Source organism: Ylistrum balloti, unplaced genomic scaffold (genome assembly GCF_031769215.1).
Source record: "Ylistrum balloti isolate Yb309-2 unplaced genomic scaffold, AGI_CSIRO_Ybal_v1 Utg369852, whole genome shotgun sequence".
Taxonomy (NCBI): domain Eukaryota; kingdom Metazoa; phylum Mollusca; class Bivalvia; order Pectinida; family Pectinidae; genus Ylistrum; species Ylistrum balloti.
The window spans coordinates 601,548-625,161 of NW_026782004.1; the positions used below are offsets into that span (position 1 = coordinate 601,548).

The following is a 23,614-nucleotide window of genomic DNA, read 5'->3' on the forward strand; positions in this document are numbered from 1 at the left end:
GTCAATGACACTGTTATTAGTTCTGAGTTTATAAATTGGCACATATTAATTGTGATACAGGAGGATTTTTGGAGAGAAGAATCCACATATCACATCCATTATATAGTGTATGAGGTAGTGTAAAAGTAAAGATTTCAGGTCACCTTACATGTCTTGGCTAGTGGGAATATTTCCTTAACCAAGTGATAGGGTTTCCACATAGAGAGCTAGAGGTCCAGGCCCTCCAGTTAGGGCAGGGTATTTTCAATTACTCTTTTCTATTAGATTTGGTGCTCCAGCCCTTGTTTCAAGTAGGTGAATGCTTGAAAAGCGAATATCTGATCCTGGGTTGTAAATACATGTAGTTGTGTCCTCACTGGCAAAGAAAAAGGAGGGAGAAATAAAGTGTATCTAGATTGGGTCAATTATTTGCAGTCAGATAGATCAACTGGAAGTGTGTCTATCTAAAGTTTGGAGGGTCATAGAGTCAAATCCCATTCTGGGAGTCAATTTTACAGCTCCACTTACAAACCACTGTGAGTCTGTTTTGAAACTGATGAGAACCTAGATTGAGGATGTCTGCGATCATAAGGACTTTGTAAAGGAGGGAGTAATGTAAAAGTTGTGACTATAGGTCATCTAACTTGTTTCAGCTAGTGGGATTTTCCCGTTAGCCTAATGGTAGGTGTCCACTGTGAGGACAAGTGGTTGTAACATAGAGCCCTAGCAGGGGCAGAATACCATTTTCATTTTTCATTATTCTACAATACATACCGTATATATCTGCTGGCAATATGAAAGTCATCAGTAAATCATGAAAATATGCTCAGCAGAATGATCCCCAAAGGAATATGTACATGACGATGGAAAACAAGTGCAATGTGATGTTCTGATTTCACCTTCATTGTTAATGTACAAATGTATATAGATTAAATCTGATGAAACATGTTTTGTTTGCTTTGGGTTTTTTAAAAAGAGTGCCTTCAGCACATATATACATAACTGTTAGATTTAGAGTAAAGATATCAGCACCACATTGTACAATGATGTTCAAGACTTAAAATCCAATATTCATGACATTGTTATTGACTACCTTGATTTGAGATCCATTGGTACTGAACCCCGGAGTCAAATCTGATAACCAAATAAAACAGAAGTAAAAGATTCCAGCGATTTGTATCCCCTTATTACATGTCTATTGTCTAAGTATGACCAATATATACTTAGTGTCATGATCCTTGCTTGACTGTAGGCAAAGTTAATCTCTGGACATGAAAAGACAGAGAGACAGACGAACAGACCGACGAACAAAGCAGCAACTATATGCTCTCCCATAAAATTTTGATTAAGTGTGCTAGTTCCTGAAGAATTAAAATTGCTAGCAATACTGAGTTAAAAATCTATTGTTAGTAATGGTGACCTTGACCTAAATGTTGAACTATCTTGGTTTTGGATCCCTGGCATGAAAACTTCATTGCTGACAGATTTAACCACTGCAAGACAAATAACACAGAAAAGTATCCTAAAACAGAAACCGGTAGTCTTGGAAAACCTACACATACAACAACCATGTATTTTCTTTTTGTTTCCTTTATTTATCAGAAAAATTATCACATTTAACAGATATCATCTCTTCCTTTTTCCTCCTCCTCCTTTTCCTCCTTTAAATGAACCCTTTCCTCCTTTAAATGACCCTTTTCCTCCTTTAAATGAACCCTTAGCTCCTCCTTTCCCCTTTTTCCTTCCTCCAAATCCTTTAGCTTTTCCTTTAGAAGGTTTCTTGCCGGAACTGTAATAACAAGTAAACATTTACCTGAACAGACATGTCTCTTATATCAGACATTCATACATAATTATTCAGGTTGTCAAATACTGATCAGAATCTCAAATTTGGTTGAAACACTAGAGCTGTCATAGAGTTGGTGACAAGAATACCCCACTTTGCAAAGGCCGTAACTTACATCATTTAATACATAGTAGTAAAGGAGCAGGAAAGTTTTGGTTTTATAATTTGCATATAGGGGCATAGTGCTGTGAAGTAGTAGTATATACAACTGCGTGGAACAGATACTTCAGGCCAAAAAAGTAATGTGTACCATAAATATTGAAACAAAATCCATTTAAAAATTAGCAAATTTTAGACAAATTTGTTATGTAAAAGGATATAGTTCTTTCTAAAAGGGTCAAAGTGCAAAATTTCTAATACTATACATACTATATATGGGGATAATCTCCATATGATAATGGCACTTCACATAAAAATTTTGCTGTTTTTTTTCAAATAAAGGAGTAAAAATCTCTATAAATGGTTGAAATGCATTATGCAAAATCACTTTGAAGGAAAACAGAGTTTTGTATTGACACCTTGAGAAGAATGTAAAACAAATGCACTGAAGAATGACTGAATTCATAACCACAGTCTATTTTTTACATCACGAGGTATACTCTTTTAAATGGGGTGAAAATGCTGAATCACTCCAGAGGATACAACTCCATAATATCATGCTACTGGCACATAAAATGAATTTGAAGAAATTCCATTGGAAAAGGAATGAATGCATAGCTGTACAAAATTGTGTTTTAATTATTTCACAGAAAATGGGTAAAATAACTTCAGGGAGCACAACCTTATATAATCTGGCAATTCACAAGAAATTTGAAATAAAATCCATTGAAAACTGAATGAATGCATAGCCAGACAAAGCTTGTCTGCAGACATGCAAATTGATTCCAGTGAAAACCCCGTCCACTTAACTTTGTTGTGGAGGTATTAAAAATATAAATAACTTAATACTGTGACTTGGAATCAGTAACAAAAACAGTAAATGTGAAATATCAGAATCAATCTGTATCTACCAATGTTACCAGTCTGTCTGGTTAACCTTTTTAGTGAGTCACTTTCCAGTGAGTCAACACAAAACTTTCCAGCGAGTCCCTCAAACCTTCCCGAAGAATTCCACAAATCTTCCCAGCTAATCCTAAACTATCTCATTTGGTTCTCCAAACCTTCTAAGTCAGCCACATAAACTTTCCCTCACACACCTTCCCATTTGGTTCTCCAAACCTTCTAAGTCAGCCACATAAACTTTCCCTCACACACCTTCCCATTTGGTTCTCCAAACCTTCTAAGTCAGCCACATAAACTTTCCCTCACACACCTTCCCATTTGGTTCTCCAAACCTTCTAAGTCAGCCACATAAACTTTCCCTCACACACCTTCCCATTTGGTTCTCCAAACCTTCTAAGTCAGCCACATAAACTTTCCCTCACACACCTTCCCATTTGGTTCTCCAAACCTTCTAAGTCAGCCACATAAACTTTCCCTCACACACCTTCCCATTTGGTTCTCCAAACCTTCTAAGTCAGCCACATAAACTTTCCCTCACACACCTTCCCATTTGGTTCTCCAAACCTTCTAAGTCAGCCACATAAACTTTCCCTCACACACCTTCCCATTTGGTTCTCCAAACCTTCTAAGTCAGCCACATAAACTTTCCCTCACACACCTTCCCATTTGGTTCTCCAAACCTTCTAAGTCAGCCACATAAACTTTCCCTCACACACCTTCCCATTTGGTTCTCCAAACCTTCTAAGTCAGCCACATAAACTTTCCCTCACACACCTTCCCATTTGGTTCTCCAAACCTTCTAAGTCAGCCACATAAACTTTCCCTCACACACCTTCCCATTTGGTTCTCCAAACCTTCTAAGTCAGCCACATAAACTTTCCCTCACACACCTTCCCATTTGGTTCTCCAAACCTTCTAAGTCAGCCACATAAACTTTCCCTCACACACCTTCCCATTTGGTTCTCCAAACCTTCTAAGTCAGCCACATAAACTTTCCCTCACACACCTTCCCATTTGGTTCTCCAAACCTTCTAAGTCAGCCACATAAACTTTCCCTCACACACCTTCCCATTTGGTTCTCCAAACCTTCTAAGTCAGCCACATAAACTTTCCCTCACACACCTTCCCATTTGGTTCTCCAAACCTTCTAAGTCAGCCACATAAACTTTCCCTCACACACCTTCCCATTTGGTTCTCCAAACCTTCTAAGTCAGCCACATAAACTTTCCCTCACACACCTTCCCATTTGGTTCTCCAAACCTTCTAAGTCAGCCACATAAACTTTCCCTCACACCTTCCCATTTGGTTCTCCAAACCTTCTAAGTCAGCCACATAAACTTTCCCTCACACACCTTCCCATTTGGTTCTCCAAACCTTCTAAGTCAGCCACATAAACTTTCCCTCACACACCTTCCCATTTGGTTCTCCAAACCTTCTAAGTCAGCCACATAAACTTTCCCTCACACACCTTCCCATTTGGTTCTCCAAACCTTCTAAGTCAGCCACATAAACTTTCCCTCACACACCTTCCCATTTGGTTCTCCAAACCTTCTAAGTCAGCCACATAAACTTTCCCTCACACACCGATTTGGTTCTGAAATCATTCTAAGTCAGCCACATAAACTTTCCCTCACACACCTTCCCATTTGGTTCTCCAAACCTTCTAAGTCAGCCACATAAACTTTCCCTCACACACCTTCCCATTTGGTTCTCCAAACCTTCTAAGTCAGCCACATAAACTTTCCCTCACACACCTTCCCATTTGGTTCTCCAAACCTTCTAAGTCAGCCACATCACAAACTTTCCCTCACACACCTTCCCATTTGGTTCTCCAAACCTTCTAAGTCAGCCACATAAACTTTCCCTCACACACCTTCCCATTTGGTTCTCCAAACCTTCTAAGTCAGCCACATAAACTTTCCCTCACACACCTTCCCATTTGGTTCTCCAAACCTTCTAAGTCAGCCACATAAACTTTCCCTCACACACCTTCCCATTTGGTTCTCCAAACCTTCTAAGTCAGCCACATAAACTTTCCCTCACACACCTTCCCATTTGGTTCTCCAAACCTTCTAAGTCAGCCACATAAACTTTCCCTCACACACCTTCCCATTTGGTTCTCCAAACCTTCTAAGTCAGCCACATAAACTTTCCCTCACACACCTTCCCATTTGGTTCTCCAAACCTTCTAAGTCAGCCACATAAACTTTCCCTCACACACCTTCCCATTTGGTTCTCCAAACCTTCTAAGTCAGCCACATAAACTTTCCCTCACACACCTTCCCATTTGGTTCTCCAAACCTTCTAAGTCAGCCACATAAACTTTCCCTCACACACCTTCCCATTTGGTTCTCCAAACCTTCTAAGTCAGCCACATAAACTTTCCCTCACACACCTTCCCATTTGGTTCTCCAAACCTTCCAACTCAGTCAGTTTCACAAACCTTCTAAGTCAGCCACATAAACTTTCCCTCACACACCTTCCCATTTGGTTCTCAAACTTTGGTTCTTTCCCACAAACCTTCTAAGTCAGCCACATAAACTTTCCCTCACACACCTTCCCATTTGGTTCTCCAAACCTTCTAAGTCAGCCACATAAACTTTCCCTCACACACCTTCCCATTTGGTTCTCCAAACCTTCTAAGTCAGCCACATAAACTTTCCCTCACACACACTTTTCCCATTTGGTTCTCCAAACCTTCTAAGTCAGCAACATAAACATTCCCTCACACACCTTCCCATTTGGTTCTCAAAACCTTCTAAGTCAGCCACATAAACTTTCCCTCACACACTTCTCCACACCTTCATCAGCCACATAAACTTTCCCTCACACACCTTCCCAAGTTTCACAAACCTTCTAAGTCAGCCACATAAACTTTCCCTCACACACCTTCCCATTTGGTTCTCCAAACCTTCTAAGTCAGCCACATAAACTTTCCCTCACACACCTTCCCAATCGTATTCTCAAACTTTCCAACTCATTCCACAAATCTTTTGACCCAAGTTTCACAAACCTTCTAAGTCAGCCACATAAACTTTCCCTCACACACCTTCCCAATCGTATTCTCAAACTTTCCAACTCATTCCACAAATCTTTTGACCCACCTTCCCATTTGGTTTCACAAACTCACACACCTTCCCATCTACCCAAGCGTTCTCCAAACCTTCTAAGTCAGCCACATAAACTTTCCCTCACACACCTTCCCACAAACTTTCACTCATTCCACACAATCTTTTGCCACATAAAGTTTCCAAACCTTCTAAGTCAGCCACATAAACTTTTCCCTCACACACCTTCCCATCTAAGTCAGCCACATAAACTTTCGTTCTCCAAACCTTCTAAGTCAGCCACATAAACTTTCCCTCACACACCTTCCCAATCGTATTCTCAAACTTTCCAACTCATTCCACAAATCTTTTGACCCAAGTTTCACAAACCTTCAGATTCCATCCCAAACACCTTTCCAGGCAGTACACAAACCTTCCTAGTCAGTTAATACACCTTCCCAGTCAGTCCACACACCTTTCCTGTCAATCCACACACACAATTTCTTGTCAATCTACACACACCTTCCCTGTCAATCCACACACTTTCCTGTCAATCTACACACACCTTCCCTATCAATCCACACACTTTCCTGTCAATCTACACACACCTTCCCTATCAATCCACACACTCTCCTGTCAATCCACACACCTTCCCTGTCAATCCGCATACACCTTCCCTGTCAATCCACATACACCTTCCCTGTCAATCCACACACACCTTCCCTGTCAATCCACACATTTTCCTGTCAATCAACACACTTTCCTGTCAATCCACATACACCTTCCCTGTCAATCCACACACACCTTCCCTGTCAACCCACACATACTTTCCCTGTCAATCCACACACATCTTTCCTGCCAATCCACACATACCTTCCCTGTCAATCCACACACACCTTCCCCATCAATCCACACACTTTCCTGTCAATCCACACATACCTTCCCTGTCAATCCACACACACCTTCCCTGTCAATCCACACATACCTTCCTAGTCAGTTAACACACCTTCAGACTTGGTTTATGTTTTACCTTCCACTTTCCTCGGACATCATCTGTGTGTTGACAGCTTTTGTCACGTCTATAATAGGCTCCTTATTTTTTAGCTTCTGTAAAATGTCCAGCTGTTTTTTAGTCTCATTTTTCAAACTCCCATAATTTTCTTCAAACTGAAAATTAAAATCACAATAATCAATAAAAGCTTGCATTGTTTTCTCATTTCATACATAGCACCTCCACTAATTGGCATTTACTGTTTCAGTACACCATTATTCCTTTGTTTGTTTGTACAAAATAACATGATCAACGATTAGCTGAATTTTCAGTAAAGACATGGACATATATTAAAAATTTTGATGAATATTAATTATTCTACCTTAACAAGATTGGAGCTATTTGTGCTACATTCAAGTTATACAATGTGTACAGGTTAACACCAGCAATATTCAAAATTGTTTAATGGAAATTAATAACTGAAAATATAGTTAAAACAAGTGTTTACAAAACATTCACCATATTCATGAAAACAATGACACTTAAATATAAGTTTAAAGTATAAATATTGACACAAAGGATTTTGAGTCATGAAAATCTGAAAACTGTAGTAATATTTGAAGCAAATATGTCAGTCAACATGAAGGACATCTGAACACAACTTACTTTTCGTTTCTTGCCACTGTATTTTGAGGCTTTCTCCTTTGGAAGAGATTCCGTGAATTTTCCAATTGAAGCTGTTGACCTCTTGGCTACTGCTAAAGCCTTGCTGACATGATCTTTGGATGGGGTTTCTGTGGGCGTCAATCCTACTCCAGGCACTGAATAGACAGGAAAGTAGAATCCATATATACCACAGGCAGTGTACAGAAAAGTAGGGAACCCATATACACCAAAGGCAGTGTACTGAAAAGTAGGGAACCCATCAACATGACAGGCAGTGTACAGGAAAGCAGGGAACCCATTACCATGACAGGCAGTGTACAGGAAAGTAGGGAACCCATCAACATGACAGGCAGTGTACAGGAAAGTAGGGAACCCATCAACATGACAGGCAGTGTACAGGAAAGTAGGGAACCCATCAACATGACAGGCAGTGTACAGGAAAGTAGGGAACCCATCAACATGACAGGCAGTGTACAGGAAAGTAGGGAACCCATCAACATGACAGGCAGTGTACAGGAAAGCAGGGAACCCATTACCATGACAGGCAGTGTACAGGAAAGTAGGGAACCCATCAACATGACAGGCAGTGTACAGGAAAGTAGGGAACCCATCAACATGACAGGCAGTGTACAGGAAAGTAGGGAACCCATCAACATGACAGGCAGTGTACAAGAAAGTAGGGAACCAATTAACATGACAGGCAGTGTACAAATATGAATGTAGAACCCTTAACATTACAGGCAATGTACAGACAGATAAGTAGAAGAACACATTAACATTACAGGTAGTGTATGAACAGCAAAGTAGTAGAACCCATTCACACTATAGGCAAAGGACATCAAATAAGTCAGACTGGGGAAACAGATGAATAGGAGAGGTAGACAGGATAAAACAAATAGGAAAGGTAGACGAAATGAAACAGACAGCAGTGAAAGAAGGGATAAGACAAATAGGAAAGATTGAATGAATAAGACAAATGGGAGAGGTGGAAGGTTTTAGACAAAAAGGAGAGGTAGAAGGAATAAGACAAATGGGAGAGGTGGAAGGTTTTAGACAAAAAGGAGAGGTAGAAGGAATAAGACAAATGGGAGAGGTGGAAGGTTTTAGACAAAAAGGAGAGGTAGAAGGAATAAGACAAATGGGAGAGGTAGAAGGAATAAGACAAATGGGAGAGGTAGAAGGAATAAGACAAATGGGAGAGGTAGAAGGAATAAGACAAATGGGAGAGGTAGAAGGAATAAGACAAATGGGAGAGGTGGAAGGTTTTAGACAAAAAGGAGAGGAAGAAGGAATAAGACAAATGGGAGAGGTAGAAGGAATAAGACAAATGGGAGAGGTAGAAGGAATAAGACAAATGGGAGAGGTAGAAGGAATAAGACAAATGGGAGAGGTAGAAGGAATAAGACAAATGGGAGAGGTGGAAGGTTTTAGACAAAAAGGAGAGGTAGAAGGAATAAGACAAATGGGAGAGGTAGAAGGAATAAGACAAATGGGAGAGGTAGAAGGAATAAGACAAATGGGAGAGGTAGAAGGAATAAGACAAATGGGAGAGGTAGAAGGAATAAGACAAATGGGAGAGGTAGAAGGAATAAGACAAATGGGAGAGGTAGAAGGAATAAGACAAATGGGAGAGGTAGAAGGAATAAGACAAATGGGAGAGGTAGAAGGAATAAGACAAATGGGAGAGGTAGAAGGAATAAGACAAATGGGAGAGGTAGAAGGAATAAGACAAATGGGAGAGGTAGAAGGAATAAGACAAATGGGAGAGGTAGAAGGAATAAGACAAATGGGAGAGGTAGAAGGAATAAGACAAATGGGAGAGGTAGAAGGAATAAGACAAATGGGAGAGGTAGAAGGAATAAGACAAATGGGAGAGGTAGAAGGAATAAGACAAATGGGAGAGGTGGAAGGAATAAGACAAATGGGAGAGATGGAAGGTTTTAGACAAAAAGGAGAGGTAGAAGGAATAAGACAAATGGGAGAGGTAGAAGGAATAAGACAAATGGGAGAGGTGGAAGGTTTTAGACAAAAAGGAGAGGTAGAAGGAATAAGACAAATGGGAGAGGTAGAAGGAATAAGACAAATGGGAGAGGTAGAAGGAATAAGACAAATGGGAGAGGTAGAAGGAATAAGACAAATGGGAGAGGTAGAAGGAATAAGACAAATGGGAGAGGTAGAAGGAATAAGACAAATGGGAGAGGTAGAAGGAATAAGACAAATGGGAGAGGTAGAAGGAATAAGACAAATGGGAGAGGTGGAAGGTTTTAGACAAAAAGGAGAGGTAGAAGGAATAAGACAATGGGAGAGGTGGAAGGTTTTAGACAAAAAGGAGAGGTAGAAGGAATAAGACAAATGGGAGAGGTGGAAGGTTTTAGACAAAAAGGAGAGGTAGAAGGAATAAGACAAATGGAAGAGGTGGAAGGTTTTAGACAAAAAGGAGAGGTAGAAGGAATAAGACAAATGGGAGAGGTAGAAGGAATAAGACAAATGGGAGAGGTGGAAGGTTTTAGACAAAAAGGAGAGGTAGAAGGAATAAGACAAATGGGAGAGGTAGAAGGAATAAGACAAATGGGAGAGGTAGAAGGAATAAGACAAATGGGAGAGGTAGAAGGAATAAGACAAATGGGAGAGGTAGAAGGAATAAGACAAATGGGAGAGGTAGAAGGAATAAGACAAATGGGAGAGGTAGAAGGAATAAGACAAATGGGAGAGGTAGAAGGAATAAGACAAATGGGAGAGGTGGAAGGTTTTAGACAAAAAGGAGAGGTAGAAGGAATAAGACAAATGGGAGAGGTGGAAGGTTTTAGACAAAAAGGAGAGGTAGAAGGAATAAGACAAATGGGAGAGGTAGAAGGAATAAGACAAATGGGAGAGGTGGAAGGTTTTAGACAAAAAGGAGAGGTAGAAGGAATAAGACAAATGGGAGAGGTGGAAGGTTTTAGACAAAAAGGAGAGGTAGAAGGAATAAGACAAATGGGAGAGGTGGAAGGTTTTAGACAAAAAGGAGAGGTAGAAGGAATAAGACAAATGGGAGAGGTGGAAGGTTTTAGACAAAAAGGAGAGGTAGAAGGAATAAGACAAATGGGAGAGGTGGAATGAATAAGACAAATAGGAATCAACATGGATGAACACAAATATGAGAAGTGGAGACAGACAGACACATTAGATATAACATGGGAAAACAAGATAGAGGGAATGAATAAAATTATCTATATCATATTGACCCATCATGTTCAGGACAGATTGGCTCAGATTCTCTTCAAAACTTGTGAATTGGTTATGTTACTCAGCCTATGTAACTCATTCTTGGGTTTCCTATCTGTTTTCAGAGCACTGGCTATTTTTCTCAACTTCTGTAGCTCTACCAGACACCTACCTTTAGTTTTCTGTGCTCTGGCTATATTTCTCAGCCTCTGTAGTTTATTCCGACTGTCCTGTAAGAAACTTACCTTTAGTTTTCTGTGCTCTGGCTATGTTTCTCAGCCTCTGTAGTTTATTCCGACTGTCCTGTAAGAAACTTACCTTTAGTTTTCTGTGCTCTGGCTATATTTCTCAGCCTCAGTAGCTCATTCTGACTGTCCTGTAAGAAACTTACCTTTAGTTTTCTGTGCTCTGGCTATATTTCTCAGCCTCAGTAGCTCATTCTGACTGTCCTGTAAGAAACTTACCTTTAGTTTTCTGTGCTCTGGCTATATTTCTCAGCCTCTGTAGCTCATTTTTGGCTGTTCGTTCAGATTTGGCTTTCATCCTCTTTTCGAATTGGTCTTCATAGGGATCTGTGGTAAACACAACATCAGTGAAATTTCAAATCACATAAAGAATGATTGTGAACATCAATATACCAATAGCATGATTAATTTCTAAAACACCTTCCTGATTTTTAAAGTCAGCTGAAGTAGTCATTCATCATTGTTTCATTGTGAAAATATGATATGAAATACTGTTTTAGTAACAAATAAATGATTTATCGCTAGAAGTAAAATAAAATGAATGTACAATATTTTCCTGCAACCTCTTAAGAAAAACTTTACATGAAATATTCCAAAATTTGAATTTGTATTAGGACCTTTGCCTTTATAGACTCAGTTACATAACCATACATTGATCCTGTTACACTGTACCGAGATATTTTCCTCTGGGCTCAGTTACCCTACCAATACCTTGGTTCTGTTACACTCAGACATACCTGCATTGTCGGGAACTTCGATACACCAATCCTTGGTGTCATCGCCTGCTCTATTATAGCCCCATCTTGGCTTCCATTCCTGTTGTTATAAATAGTTAAGTCAATAGGAGACCAAACTTTTCTCTCTCTAATGTGTTTGCGGACTTTTGTAAAAGTCCAGTAAAATACTCTTAGTTAAATTTCAGAAAAAAATATTATTTTCCATTATCAACAGATGATTAGGACCTGAAACTCTACAACTGATAATGAAAGTCTTCACTTGTATATATATCTATTTTAATATCAATTACAAATGAATTATAACACATTTTTATACACATCAAATAGTTTTGAAAATAAAGGTATATATATAAGGCAATTATACAGATATGAAATTATGTGACAAAGGACCCATATGAATTATGGCTAAAAACTATTAATTTTGTTTATTCTTTTATTATTAATTTAGTTATTTGTTTATTTTCTTTCCATATTAGTTACATGTTTCAACACATACATATTAGTTAAAAGTTAAAAGTGTAAAGAGGTGTTTTAATTTGTGTTGTGTGTACATGTTTTTTTCATGTTTTCATTATTTCCAAATGTTTCACTTTATGTAATCCAGAAGCAAGGGAGATAACTTACATATGCCATATGTCTTGTTTTTAAATCCTTTTGATTTATTCAATCAATAATTAATTGAAATCAAATATTGTGGTAATTCATAGTGATCTAGAATGGCATATAGTGTCTAGTAATTAAGCTTGATCTATAATATTACAGTGTGGTAATTTATAATGATCTATAATGGAATACACAGTGTGGTAATTTATAATGATCTATAATGGAGTACACAGCCTGGTAATTTATAATGATCTATAATGGAATACACAGCCTGGTAATTTATAATGATCTATAATGGAGTACACAGCCTGGTAATTTATAATGATCTATAATGGAGTACACAGCCTGGTAATTTATAATGATCTATAATGGAATACACAGCCTGGTAATTTATTATGATCTATAATGGAATACACAGCCTGGTAATTTATAATGATCTATAATGGAGTACACAGCCTGGTAATTTATAATGATCTATAATGGAGTACACAGCCTGGTAATTTATAATGATCTATAATGGAGTACACAGCCTGGTAATTTATAATGATCTATAATGGAATACACAGCCTGGTAATTTATAATGATCTATAATGGAGTACACAGCCTGGTAATTTATAATGATCTATAATGGAGTACACAGCCTGGTAATTTATAATGATCTATAATGGAGTACACAGCCTGGTAATTTATAATGATCTATAATGGAATACACAGCCTGGTAATTTATTATGATCTATAATGGAATACACAGCCTGGTAATTTATTATGATCTATAATGGAATACACAGCCTGGTAATTTATTATGATCTATAATGGAATACACAGCACAGTAACTAAGAATGATTTATGTTAGTCTGACCTTTGTCTGTTCATCCCACACCATCTTGCTCCTCTTTCTGTTCTGTATTCCCTTCATTCGGGCATACTCCTCCCATTTTGTAACTTGCTTGGCCTTTGGGATCTATATAATATAAGTTTTCATGTACTGACATACATAGGCAACAAACATTGAATAGGTAGAAGAATTAACTTGATAGATGTTGAACATTTCAACCATTAAACATATATTTGACTTAAGTGTATCACAGCTCATGTCATGTTAGATAAAATTTGCATTTCAAACATAATATTATACAGATGAAATAAATTCAAACTAAAAGAACTGATACCCAAACAGAACTGACTTATGAGACACTTCTTCTGATTTAGTATTTAGTTTGAATCTGATATTAGTATTATATTTTATTTATCAAGGAATAGAGCCAATGTCATTAGATTATTTAAGGTTTGGTTAGATCTTTATGCTTAGGCTTGATACCATCTTGTATGCTGGGCAAACGAAGAGTAAGGACAAAAACAAAAGAGTAGTAGTCAATTGCCACAAGCTAGTGTTGATATTATTTTGTTTTGAAAAATAACACAATCAGATAACCATGGAGATTAAATGCATAGGAAATTTGTAGACGAGTATCAAGAAATGATTGCGAGAAATAACTAGTAAAAATTGCAGGTCACTTATTAGGTTTCAAGTTGACTTTAATAATGAAAACGAATATAATTTATCATACCTATAGGCAGCATATTTCACTTTAATTTAAATTCTTCATAATATTTACTGTTCTTAAGCATAAAACTTTGCAGGAAAAAGGTCAAATCTTGACTTAGGTAGTCTGCTATAAAAAAACTCTCAAAAGAGTCTCATGTAATTAAAGGACTTCAGCAAAACTGGGAGTAATTTGGTCCTTTGGAATTATCATTTACCAGTTTGGTTTTAGAAACCAGTATCATAAATGATTTAAATCAATATTCTAATTATGACAAATGATTGAGTTATAAAACCATCAAGTAACTGGATATTACCTATCCTAGGATATAGTACTACATCAAAAATAGTGATTTCTAGCAATCATACACATTGTGCATTGATAGCTTTAAAGTAAATTTTAACAATACATAAGGAATGTAAAAAATGAGAGATTTTCTGGATAGGAGACAGAACATGGATACACCAAAACATGAAGAATAGTGAGGAATGCGGATACACCATCACTTTCCAGTTCTGGTCCACCAAAAGATTTGCATGAGTGAACACAATTAAAACAGCCAGATTAAATCACCAGAGCAACGACTTACTGGTTTTCCTCTGGGAACCAAGACCTTGGTGTCAGGTAACTGTAATATAGAACAACACTATTATGACATTTGATTTCAGCATCACAAACAATTCAAAAGCAGTACAAAGGAAATTCATCATTTTTTAATCTTATCTTATATCAATCATGAATGACTTTTTGGTCTGCACGTAGAGAGAGTTAGATATGGGAGGAAACCATGGAAACACAACGTGGTCCTTCTATTTTGGTGGAACAGGAAGGTTGACAAGCTGAACCACTTACTAGTGATCTATATCAGTCCATATCCAAATATTGTTTAACATAACTACAGAATTCATTGTTTTTTTTACATTAGATATGTAGTATTGTTATGGTTGTGGTGCTATAGTTGTTTTGTATTAATTCTGTATTTACTATGTTTTACTTTGATCACAGCAACTCCAATAATTGATATTGTCTTACCTTGATCACAGCAACTCCAATCACTGATATTGACTTAACTAGATCACAGCAACTCCAATCACTGATATTGACTTAACTAGATCACAGCAACTCCAATCATTGATATTGACTTAACTAGATCACAGCAACTCCAATCATTGATATTGTCTTAACTAGATCACAGCAACTCCAATCATTGATATTGTCTTAACTAGATCACAGCAACTCCAATCAATGATATTGTCTTACCTTGATCACAGCAACTCCAATCATTGATATTGTCTTACCTTGATCACAGCAACTCCAATCATTGAAATTGTCTTACCTTGATCACAGCAACTCCAATCATTGATATTGTCTTACCTTGATCACAGCAACTCCAGTCAGTGATATTGTCTTACCTTGATCACAGCAACTCCAGCCAGTGATATTGCCTTACTTTAAAACCGTCATGCTCCACTTCTAAATAATATCTTACCTTAACTACTAACACTCCATCCTCCTTTTTTGTTGGCAACTAAAACAATTAAAATTGATTAATATCAAATCATTTCCAATTAATAATGATTTACTTTGTCTCTCTAATGTCAGAAATATTAGATTTTATCAAGAGTGACACTGATATACCAAATACTTTTTTTACACAATGAACATGAGGGTATTTCTCTGGCAGTGTATTTAACTCTGTCACCGCTGGTAAGTAAAATCTCTTTAAGCCTTATGTCTATGAATTGAAAATTTGTGAACATTAATTTATTTCCTTATATTGACTCTTACCTGAAATATCCTATTTATAAGCAACTGGGCATTATCTCTTGCTAACTCTTTCAAGTATACGTCTTTCTTTGATCTGAAAAAATAGGAATAGTAACTAGATCAGTGAAATTACTCCATTGTTTTAACTATTGTTATTATGCTTCCAGAAATTGAACTTCCAAGAACAAATGTGTAGCCCATTGTATAGATATGAATATATGTAAGAATCCTTGTCCATGTCGAGATATCTTACATTTATTTGTATTTATCCATCTCCATTTCTACATGTTGGAATTATATTCATCATGTACCTGTTCTGTTATAATGTCACCTGCCAAGTTTTATGCACGTTTTTTGGTGTCTTCATCAAACCTTAAAACTGACCCTAGCCAGGTTGTTAATATCTGAACACATCATCTATGAATGCATGTCAGAACTTTACAATAATTTCAATTTCAGAGAACCTAGTAAAATGTAAAAGGAGCGAGTTCATTTTATGTCACTCAGTTGACAGAGGTTCTTTGGCTAAGTTGGTAGAGCCATGTATTATCTTGCCAAAGACTATGATTTTATTCCTGTCCAAGCACTCAGCAGGAAATTTTTTTTTGTAGTTTATTATCCCAGGGATCTGGGTTTGATACCAGTTGGGGCACTCGACAGGTATCTGTTACATCAACATAAAGAAAGCACTCTATTTAATAGGATGAAAAATTGGGATTAGGAGAAACTAAGTTTCAATCCTAAAATCATTTCCCCTCAATAAATATTTGTGCACAGAGAACTAAAAAAATATCATAATACAACAGAAACGAATTGTAACAGTATGTTGTTGTAAGGTTACTTTTATTTCACAGATTAATTATCATGAAAATTTATATTAAAAAAATCCTGTTTAAATGATGCCATGATGGTATCCTGAGGTTTCGCACCCAATGCCATGACTCTTCATACCCTATATGTTTTATTATGGGTGTAGATATAACTAATTCTGTATATTATGTCTATATCTTGTAAACTATGATGACCTCTTTTGCGTGATTTTTTCTTCCTCTTTTCATTTTACCAGGATGTAAAGACTTGCTATCTAAACTACAGTTATCTCCCTCCAACCATGGTCTCCAATGGTATTTAGGTAAATAAGTATCCCTTACTGAGACTGAACACAAAGAAATAATATATTTGTTTTATGGTATGTTGCTCATTCTACATGTACCATGTATTTTATTCATAATTATATTTCATTTATATTTCATCTATATTTACATGTATACCACATATTGTTTTATTTGTAATAAACAGACACAAGTCTCGCATCTTCTAATGGCTGAAATTTTATTAATCTCTCACAAACGATGTAAAATAATTTTACATCTAAAGGGAACCCCATCAAACTGTGCAGGAAACAAAACAAAGCATAATGATTCAATAAATCCCCACAAAAATAATGAAGTTTTTATTACACATCTATTTTTACAATATGTGTAATCAAACAAAAAGCCAAATAACAAAAAATCTGTAAACACATGACAATATGTGCAATCTTTGATAATTGCAAGTAATGTTCACATATTTTTAATTCATACATATAAATAAGTTTGAATTTCAGCAATTTCAACTTCTACAAGTATAATCTCCTCATATCTGACTCTAAAGGTGCATCGTCACTTTCACTGCTTTCCCTGTCTGACTCAGATCTACCAAGGCCATTGTTAGCAGCAGTCTCACATTGATGACAGTTCCATGGGATCTCCAAATCACCTCTCACCATTTGTCGATACTGACCGAATGATATCCCTGAGTAAAGATTACAGACTTATATATAAGATTTATTAAAAGTAGCTGTATGAAATACATATAAAACTAGCATCCATCAAAATTAAAATATATCAACAAATATACAACATGTATGAAAATTCTAAATTAATATCAAATATATATCTAACATGTATTAAGATTCAACTTACCAGTGTTTGAGTCTGATGGTTCCATCTGTGACAGGTATCGCAGGCAAAAGCATGCTATTTCCTGCAAATGATTTCCGTGTTGACCACGACATGGTTGAAAATGAAAATGTCAATCTCTTGAGTAGCCATCACTTATACATCTGTGTACTGATTGTATTTAAAACATCAAAAGTCTCATTATGAGTACACCCGATTTCCATCCACGCTTCATCTTCTCTTTTGAAAACAATGATTTGGATGCTGCTCGTATTGCAAAAAGCGGGCATGTGTCCACATTATTAATGGTAATATTTCTTTATCAAAACAATGGTATATGAAAAAATTACATGGTTTTACACTTTCAAAATAGGTGGCTTCCCATCAATCTGTACAAACACCATTAGGCTCTTAAAGGCAATACCAAGCTTGGCAGTAAATAGGCAGACACATACATTTTAAAAACCTAAAATTATTTTAGTCTCTAAAACATTCTTTTAACAGATACTATTTGATATAACAATTCGGGCAAATACATATTTTTCTCCACAACTGATACAAGTATTTTTCATTGGAGGCAAAACATAACATCTTAATATTCAATTTTGTGCAAACCACCTGATGTAGGTGCAAAACAACTTTGGGGCGAAATGTCTGACATTCGCCATAACTTCCAGTTAGTTTCATTCAAAGATGTACCGTACAAATATGAAATGTAAAGTGACAAAATGTAGTGTCTTATATCTACCATCAACAACTTTGTCACCATATCACAACAATTTCACGTGAATAATGTATCAAGGCTGGGGCAGTGATATTCATGGACAAATGGGTGACATTTTGTAGTGATTAAGGGTGCTTTTGCATAAGTAGTTGAAACGGTTGGACTGGATGAAGTCGCAAAAAAATAAGCCAGGTACAGATCGGGACAGATACTTGACTACAGAATATCTGGCAGTATGAGGTCCAGCCATCCCTGTCCAAAATAAGTTTGCTGAGTAGTTTTCAGAATTTCAGCATCAAAGGTCGTGCACTCACATATTTGAGGGAGTACTGTGCTGTAAAGTATGAGTGAACTGGACGGTATCTTAATTTAGTTAATTGAATTATGCTTAACTGGAAATTCTGAAACTGTGCATTTGGAGTTTTACATATATCAGATTAAATTTCCGGTACAACTGGGTTTGTGTATGGCGAAATAATTCCAGACCACCTAAACTGTTTCAACCGGCGCGACGTACCCAAATATACCCAAATACATCCAAATAAAGCCAAAACATACCCAAATACATCCAAATATACCCAAATCTTACCCAAATTCGTTCCCGCTTCATTTTTGTCCGTTTTTGCCCGTTAGCCTATATGGTATTACAGAATTTATATGAATTGCCTTAGTAAATGGAAGCTAAAATTAGACAAAGATATTCTATTTGATCATGTGTATATCGTTTATTAGTAATAAAATATAATACCAGAAACGTATATATAACAGATACACATCCCTGATAATACAGGGCCCGTTACGGCACGTTCCTGTAAATCGATTTGGCTTTATTTGAGTATATTTGGGTTATATTTGGGTAAGATTTGGCTTAATTTTGGTATATTGGGGTATATTTGGGTAAGATTTGGCTATATTTGTGAAAGATTTGGGTGTATTGGGGTGTATTTGGGTATATTTGTGAAATATTTGGGTGTATTGGGGTGTATTTGGGTGAATTTGGGTAAATCGTCGCGCCCGTTTCAACAAGGTTACGTGAATGCAGCCTAAATGAGATTAGTGTGTGTTACTGTTAGCCTACTGGGTTACAGCGGATGTTAGTTAAATAACCATATCTCACTTGTGATGTCTTATGTCGAATGGATTTGTATCAACGGCAAGCAAGTTTCCCTCGTCGATTTCGAGATCTACATCTTTGGTAACTTCAATAGTTTTATACTTTGCTTGTTTTTCTATCTCCTTCTGAAGCACCTGCTCCACGAGGTCTGCCATGTTCCAATATCTACTTCCTACAACAGAAGACACGAGGAATATCATTGGTTGATAGTTTCACTGTCAACCAATCAAAACACTTCTGTCAATCATAGGAAGAACATGTCTGTCGCCTGTGGTCTGAAGTGAAAATGACACTCCACAGAAAATGCCGATGAAGTACTGAAACCGATGGTTTTAAGTTGACTTTATTCGACGGAAGTGTACAGGATAAAACGACACAATGTTGAAACGGGAGAATCTGAGGAAGAATTTCCTCCGTGTGAAGCAAATGGCGGATCAGAATTTGGGAAGGTGGGGCATTTTTCAGAGTATATTTCCTACTGTCAAAATCTGAATGTTAGCACTGACCACTATGTACGTATATTTAATCCATATGTCTTAATGTGAAATTACAGCTGAAACCAAACAATTGAGGACATTCCTTACTAAAGTTGTTAGAGGATTTAATGTTTTTGAATGACGTGGATTATAAAAGATACATAATATTATGAAGTCAAACTCACTAAAATGTTACAGTTCAGTGTGCCGAATACAATAATAAAACTGAATGAAATTGCTTTATTGCCTTTAAAAGAGTAATACAGTCATAAAAATTTAAATCCTGGTAAGTTTAACATTTTCAATGATCCATGATTATTTTTGTGTTGGATGGCCAGCTGGTGTGATGTAGCTGTAAACGCTGCTGAGGTTCAGTGATGTTGCGTTATTACCAATAAACAGGTATCAGTTAATTGGTGAAGCATCCATCAAGAGTCTCGAGCTACACTATGCCAGTCGAAGTACCACAACAAACAGCATTTATATGTAATTTTTTATACTAGAAGTAATTTGTTGATGTGAAGTGGAATTTGAATAATGATCTACAGCTAATCATAACGTAACTACATCACCTCATTATTAAAGTCAATATATAAAGGTATTAAAAAGTGTCTTGTTGGAGATAACAAGTTGCAGTTAATTTCATGTCTGTAACTGTTTTACACTTTGCTTGAACTCTCATCATTTCGCAGATTGAGAATCTAGATCTGTTACACATACGCACATATATAGTGATGTATGTATGATCCAGACAGGTTCATTCTACATGTACAAGGCAGGTTCTAGAGCACATATCTCCAAAAATTTATGTTTAGCAGGCATACATTTATGGGTGCAACATTCAGTCTTTTTAATATGAAGTGACCCAGCCCCCACTAATCAGGTGGCAAATGCCTTTCTAGACCAAAAACTTACAACAAATATTTCATATAATTTCAGTTTATGATAACAGTCCCTTGAAAAGCTGTATCATATCTCTGTACATGTATGCAAATGAGCATATAGCTTATAATGTTTGATGTTTTGATTTTTTTTGAAAGACATTTTGTAAATATAATAGGAAAAATAGGCTCAATCAATAAAAGTTTCAAATTTCAAATGGTAAACAAAGTCTTTTATGAGATGCATGCAAATCATACCGTTAGAAGTTTTGAGGGAGGTTGGAGGGAATGGTAATGTCATCTTCCTAAAGCACTTTTGTCTCACACATTTTCATTTTGCACAAAGGAGTGACAGAGTTTGTCCATATTCATAGGTAAGATAAAAATGTACACTGTAATTGTACTGTTCCTGTAAGATGAATACATATATTTCCTTGTTTCCCTTGAAGCTGATTAAATGTACCCAATATTTAATCCAAATTCTAGGACTATTTCATCTGAATGAAATTTTGATATCTAATACATACAGCAGTATATGGATAATATATAGTATATCTTATAAAACATTCATTATTGTTACCATCCTATAGCACATTTAAGTATGGCATGGTATATATATTTAAGTGAAAGAATTATTCAAGAAAGGTTTCCATTTTACAAACTTAAAACTTTATTTATATATTGCCTTGATGTTTACTGGTATGTAATCCAGTACAAACTATAGACTGTGATAGTACATGTACATTGTATTCTAAATAGCACATGACAACTTTACTCATTTTCTGAGTTCTGAAAACAGAATAGAAAACAAACTTGAAATCGATGAGACCAGGACAATGGCAATATTGTTAAACGACTTAAATTCATAGTAGGATGACTTAAACTAGTATTTACATGATGAGTGGCGATTTGGTTATGAAACTGGTCAGGTTTTACAGGACACAACAAAGTTCCCACACTATACAGATAGCATGTTTGTATCTTAATTGATTCTTGGTAATTTTGTTTAAGCACCTTGTCTTCATTGATGGCATTTTTGATCACGGTGAAGCTAAAATCTAGGTAAAGCTGAACATGTAAGAAATAGATGGATATCACATCAAAATGAAGAAAGTTTGAAATTTTGTACACTACATCACAAATATAATGATTCACATTATTATCATCAGTGTTTACATCATCCATAATGTAGAATATTTAAGAGCAAAAGAGAAACATTTAGGACTCCAGCTAGATAATTGATGAATCAATAATATCAGTATAATTGCTTGAGATACCAGAAACTTCAAAATGTGTAAATATTAGTTCTAAAATGTGTCAAATACATTTAGTACAATGCATGTGTTGAATAACATACATATATATTTATTTTATCATTATAATCTGGATATGATATCAATAATCATAAAGTAAGTAATTTTTTTTACTATGCTCTGCTCTCACAAAAGGTTATAAAAATATAAATCGCTATGCAGTATGGAGCCACATGGAACTAGAGATCAATAAATGGTACATATTTAGATAGTCAACAATACTTGTACTGTTAGTAAGGATATAACTGTGATTGATGTCGTTGATTTTCTTTGGTTGTATGTTTTAACATGACTAGGTTTATTATATGTCCCATAAGAACAAATATGTTGTGTTATGTTTGAAGTATATATTAAATCACAGTTGGTCTGTCCCTCTGTTCTTAAAACTTTAAACAGATTTCTACACTCTTTCTAATTTTTTTTGTAATTTGAATGTATTTGTTTTCTCTAAATAATCTGTATGGAAGATGTGCTATATTGCCAATGAAAACAATATATTGACCAAAGAATAGATGTAAGCTATAACTGATGGTGATTAGAGATTACTGACCGAATGTGTCCTGCAGGATATAGGTAATAGAGGGTCACATGATGATATACCACAAGTCCAGTATATTGTGATCCAACATGTTAACCTGCTAGTGAGTCAGTACTGGTGGTGACTCAGGCAACTAGTCTAGATGTAATGTAATTGTAGATAAAGGCATTCATACTGTGTGTAGAATTACATAGTAAAAAGTATTAGAAACAGTTTAACCTATCTATAAAGGTCATTCAAAAGACACAACCAAAGTGATTCTTATAGATAGGTGACCTTTATATAAATGCAGTGACCTTTATATAAATGCAGTATTTTATTTGCCAGTCAATACAACAGTTTTTTTTCATCATTGGCCTTATGCACAGTTTTGTACTGTTTTTGAGGAAAGTTTATCAAGTCCAATATTGTTCTATTTAGATGAAAAGATAGAGGAAAAACGCATCATCCAAGAATTGAAAAAAAAAATGTTGTATGATATGATTAACTTAGAGACAAGAAGTTTTTGTTATTTAGATTTTAGGTTTTTGACGCATTAAGGACTTCCTGTGTTTTGTATAATTGTCCTTCAATCTAGAAGTAAAGTGGGTTTTTTCCAGGTCAAGTTTATATTTCCTCATGGCTATTCACATATAGATATGTTAAAAATTATTCTGATAGATTCTATATGTAATAGTTTTAAAAACTTCTATATATCTAATCTTAGTGGTCCTTGTAATTGACTTGACATGAATTGAAACACGAGTGGTGCTAGAAGTGTTGTATTGTGACTTCATTTCCTCGACGAGTATTGACAATTATTGGGAGAAACGTCTGTCAAGTGTTGTGGATTGGTTATCCTCCTGATACGGTCCAGTGCCTATACAGTTAAATAGACGACTTGTCCTATGAACGTTGCTTTGTACAATATAAAACCTCTTGTGGCAGTACTAGTTTACACGGAAATTAATAGGTCTACAGTACATATGTCACATGTATTGTACATAGATATTTATGT

The 23,614-nt window shown here is 36.1% G+C and overlaps 2 protein-coding genes across 5 annotated transcripts in view; one reads left to right on the forward strand and one right to left on the reverse strand.

The window, feature by feature from the left end:
- Positions 1-1,574: 1,574 nt before the first annotated feature.
- LOC132545691 (ribosome biogenesis regulatory protein homolog) lies at positions 1,575-19,564 on the reverse strand. Its single transcript, XM_060209381.1, has 10 exons — positions 19,413-19,564; positions 15,653-15,725; positions 15,354-15,392; positions 14,454-14,492; positions 13,180-13,281; positions 11,718-11,796; positions 11,200-11,307; positions 7,532-7,686; positions 6,905-7,041; positions 1,575-1,768 (listed from the first exon to the last, which is right to left on the reverse strand). The coding sequence occupies exons 1-10, from the start codon at positions 19,562-19,564 to the stop codon at positions 1,606-1,608; spliced, it is 1,047 nt and encodes a 348-aa protein (XP_060065364.1). The 3' UTR covers positions 1,575-1,605.
- Positions 19,565-19,706: 142 nt separating this feature from the next.
- Positions 19,707-23,614, forward strand: part of LOC132545675 (rho GTPase-activating protein 17-like) — a 39,302-nt gene continuing 35,394 nt past the window's right edge. For all 4 annotated transcript variants that reach the window (XM_060209360.1, XM_060209362.1, XM_060209359.1 and 1 more), the window contains exon 1: positions 19,707-19,858. In XM_060209360.1, the coding sequence (XP_060065343.1) occupies positions 19,788-19,858 (71 nt within the window). In that variant the 5' untranslated portion in view covers positions 19,707-19,787. The remainder of the gene's footprint in view (positions 19,859-23,614) is intronic.

Excerpts from the sequence above, each read along its gene's own strand:
- LOC132545691 (XM_060209381.1), bottom strand. The coding sequence starts at position 19,564 with ATGGCAGACCTCGTGGAGCAGGTGCTTCAGAAGGAGATAGAAAAACAA. Across the intron at positions 15,726-19,412 it reads TTCGACATAAGACATCACAA|ATCAAAGAAAGACGTATACT; the intron begins GTGAGATATGGT and ends CTATTTTTTCAG. Across the intron at positions 11,308-11,717 it reads CGAAGTTCCCGACAATGCAG|ATCCCTATGAAGACCAATTC; the intron begins GTATGTCTGAGT and ends TGTTTACCACAG.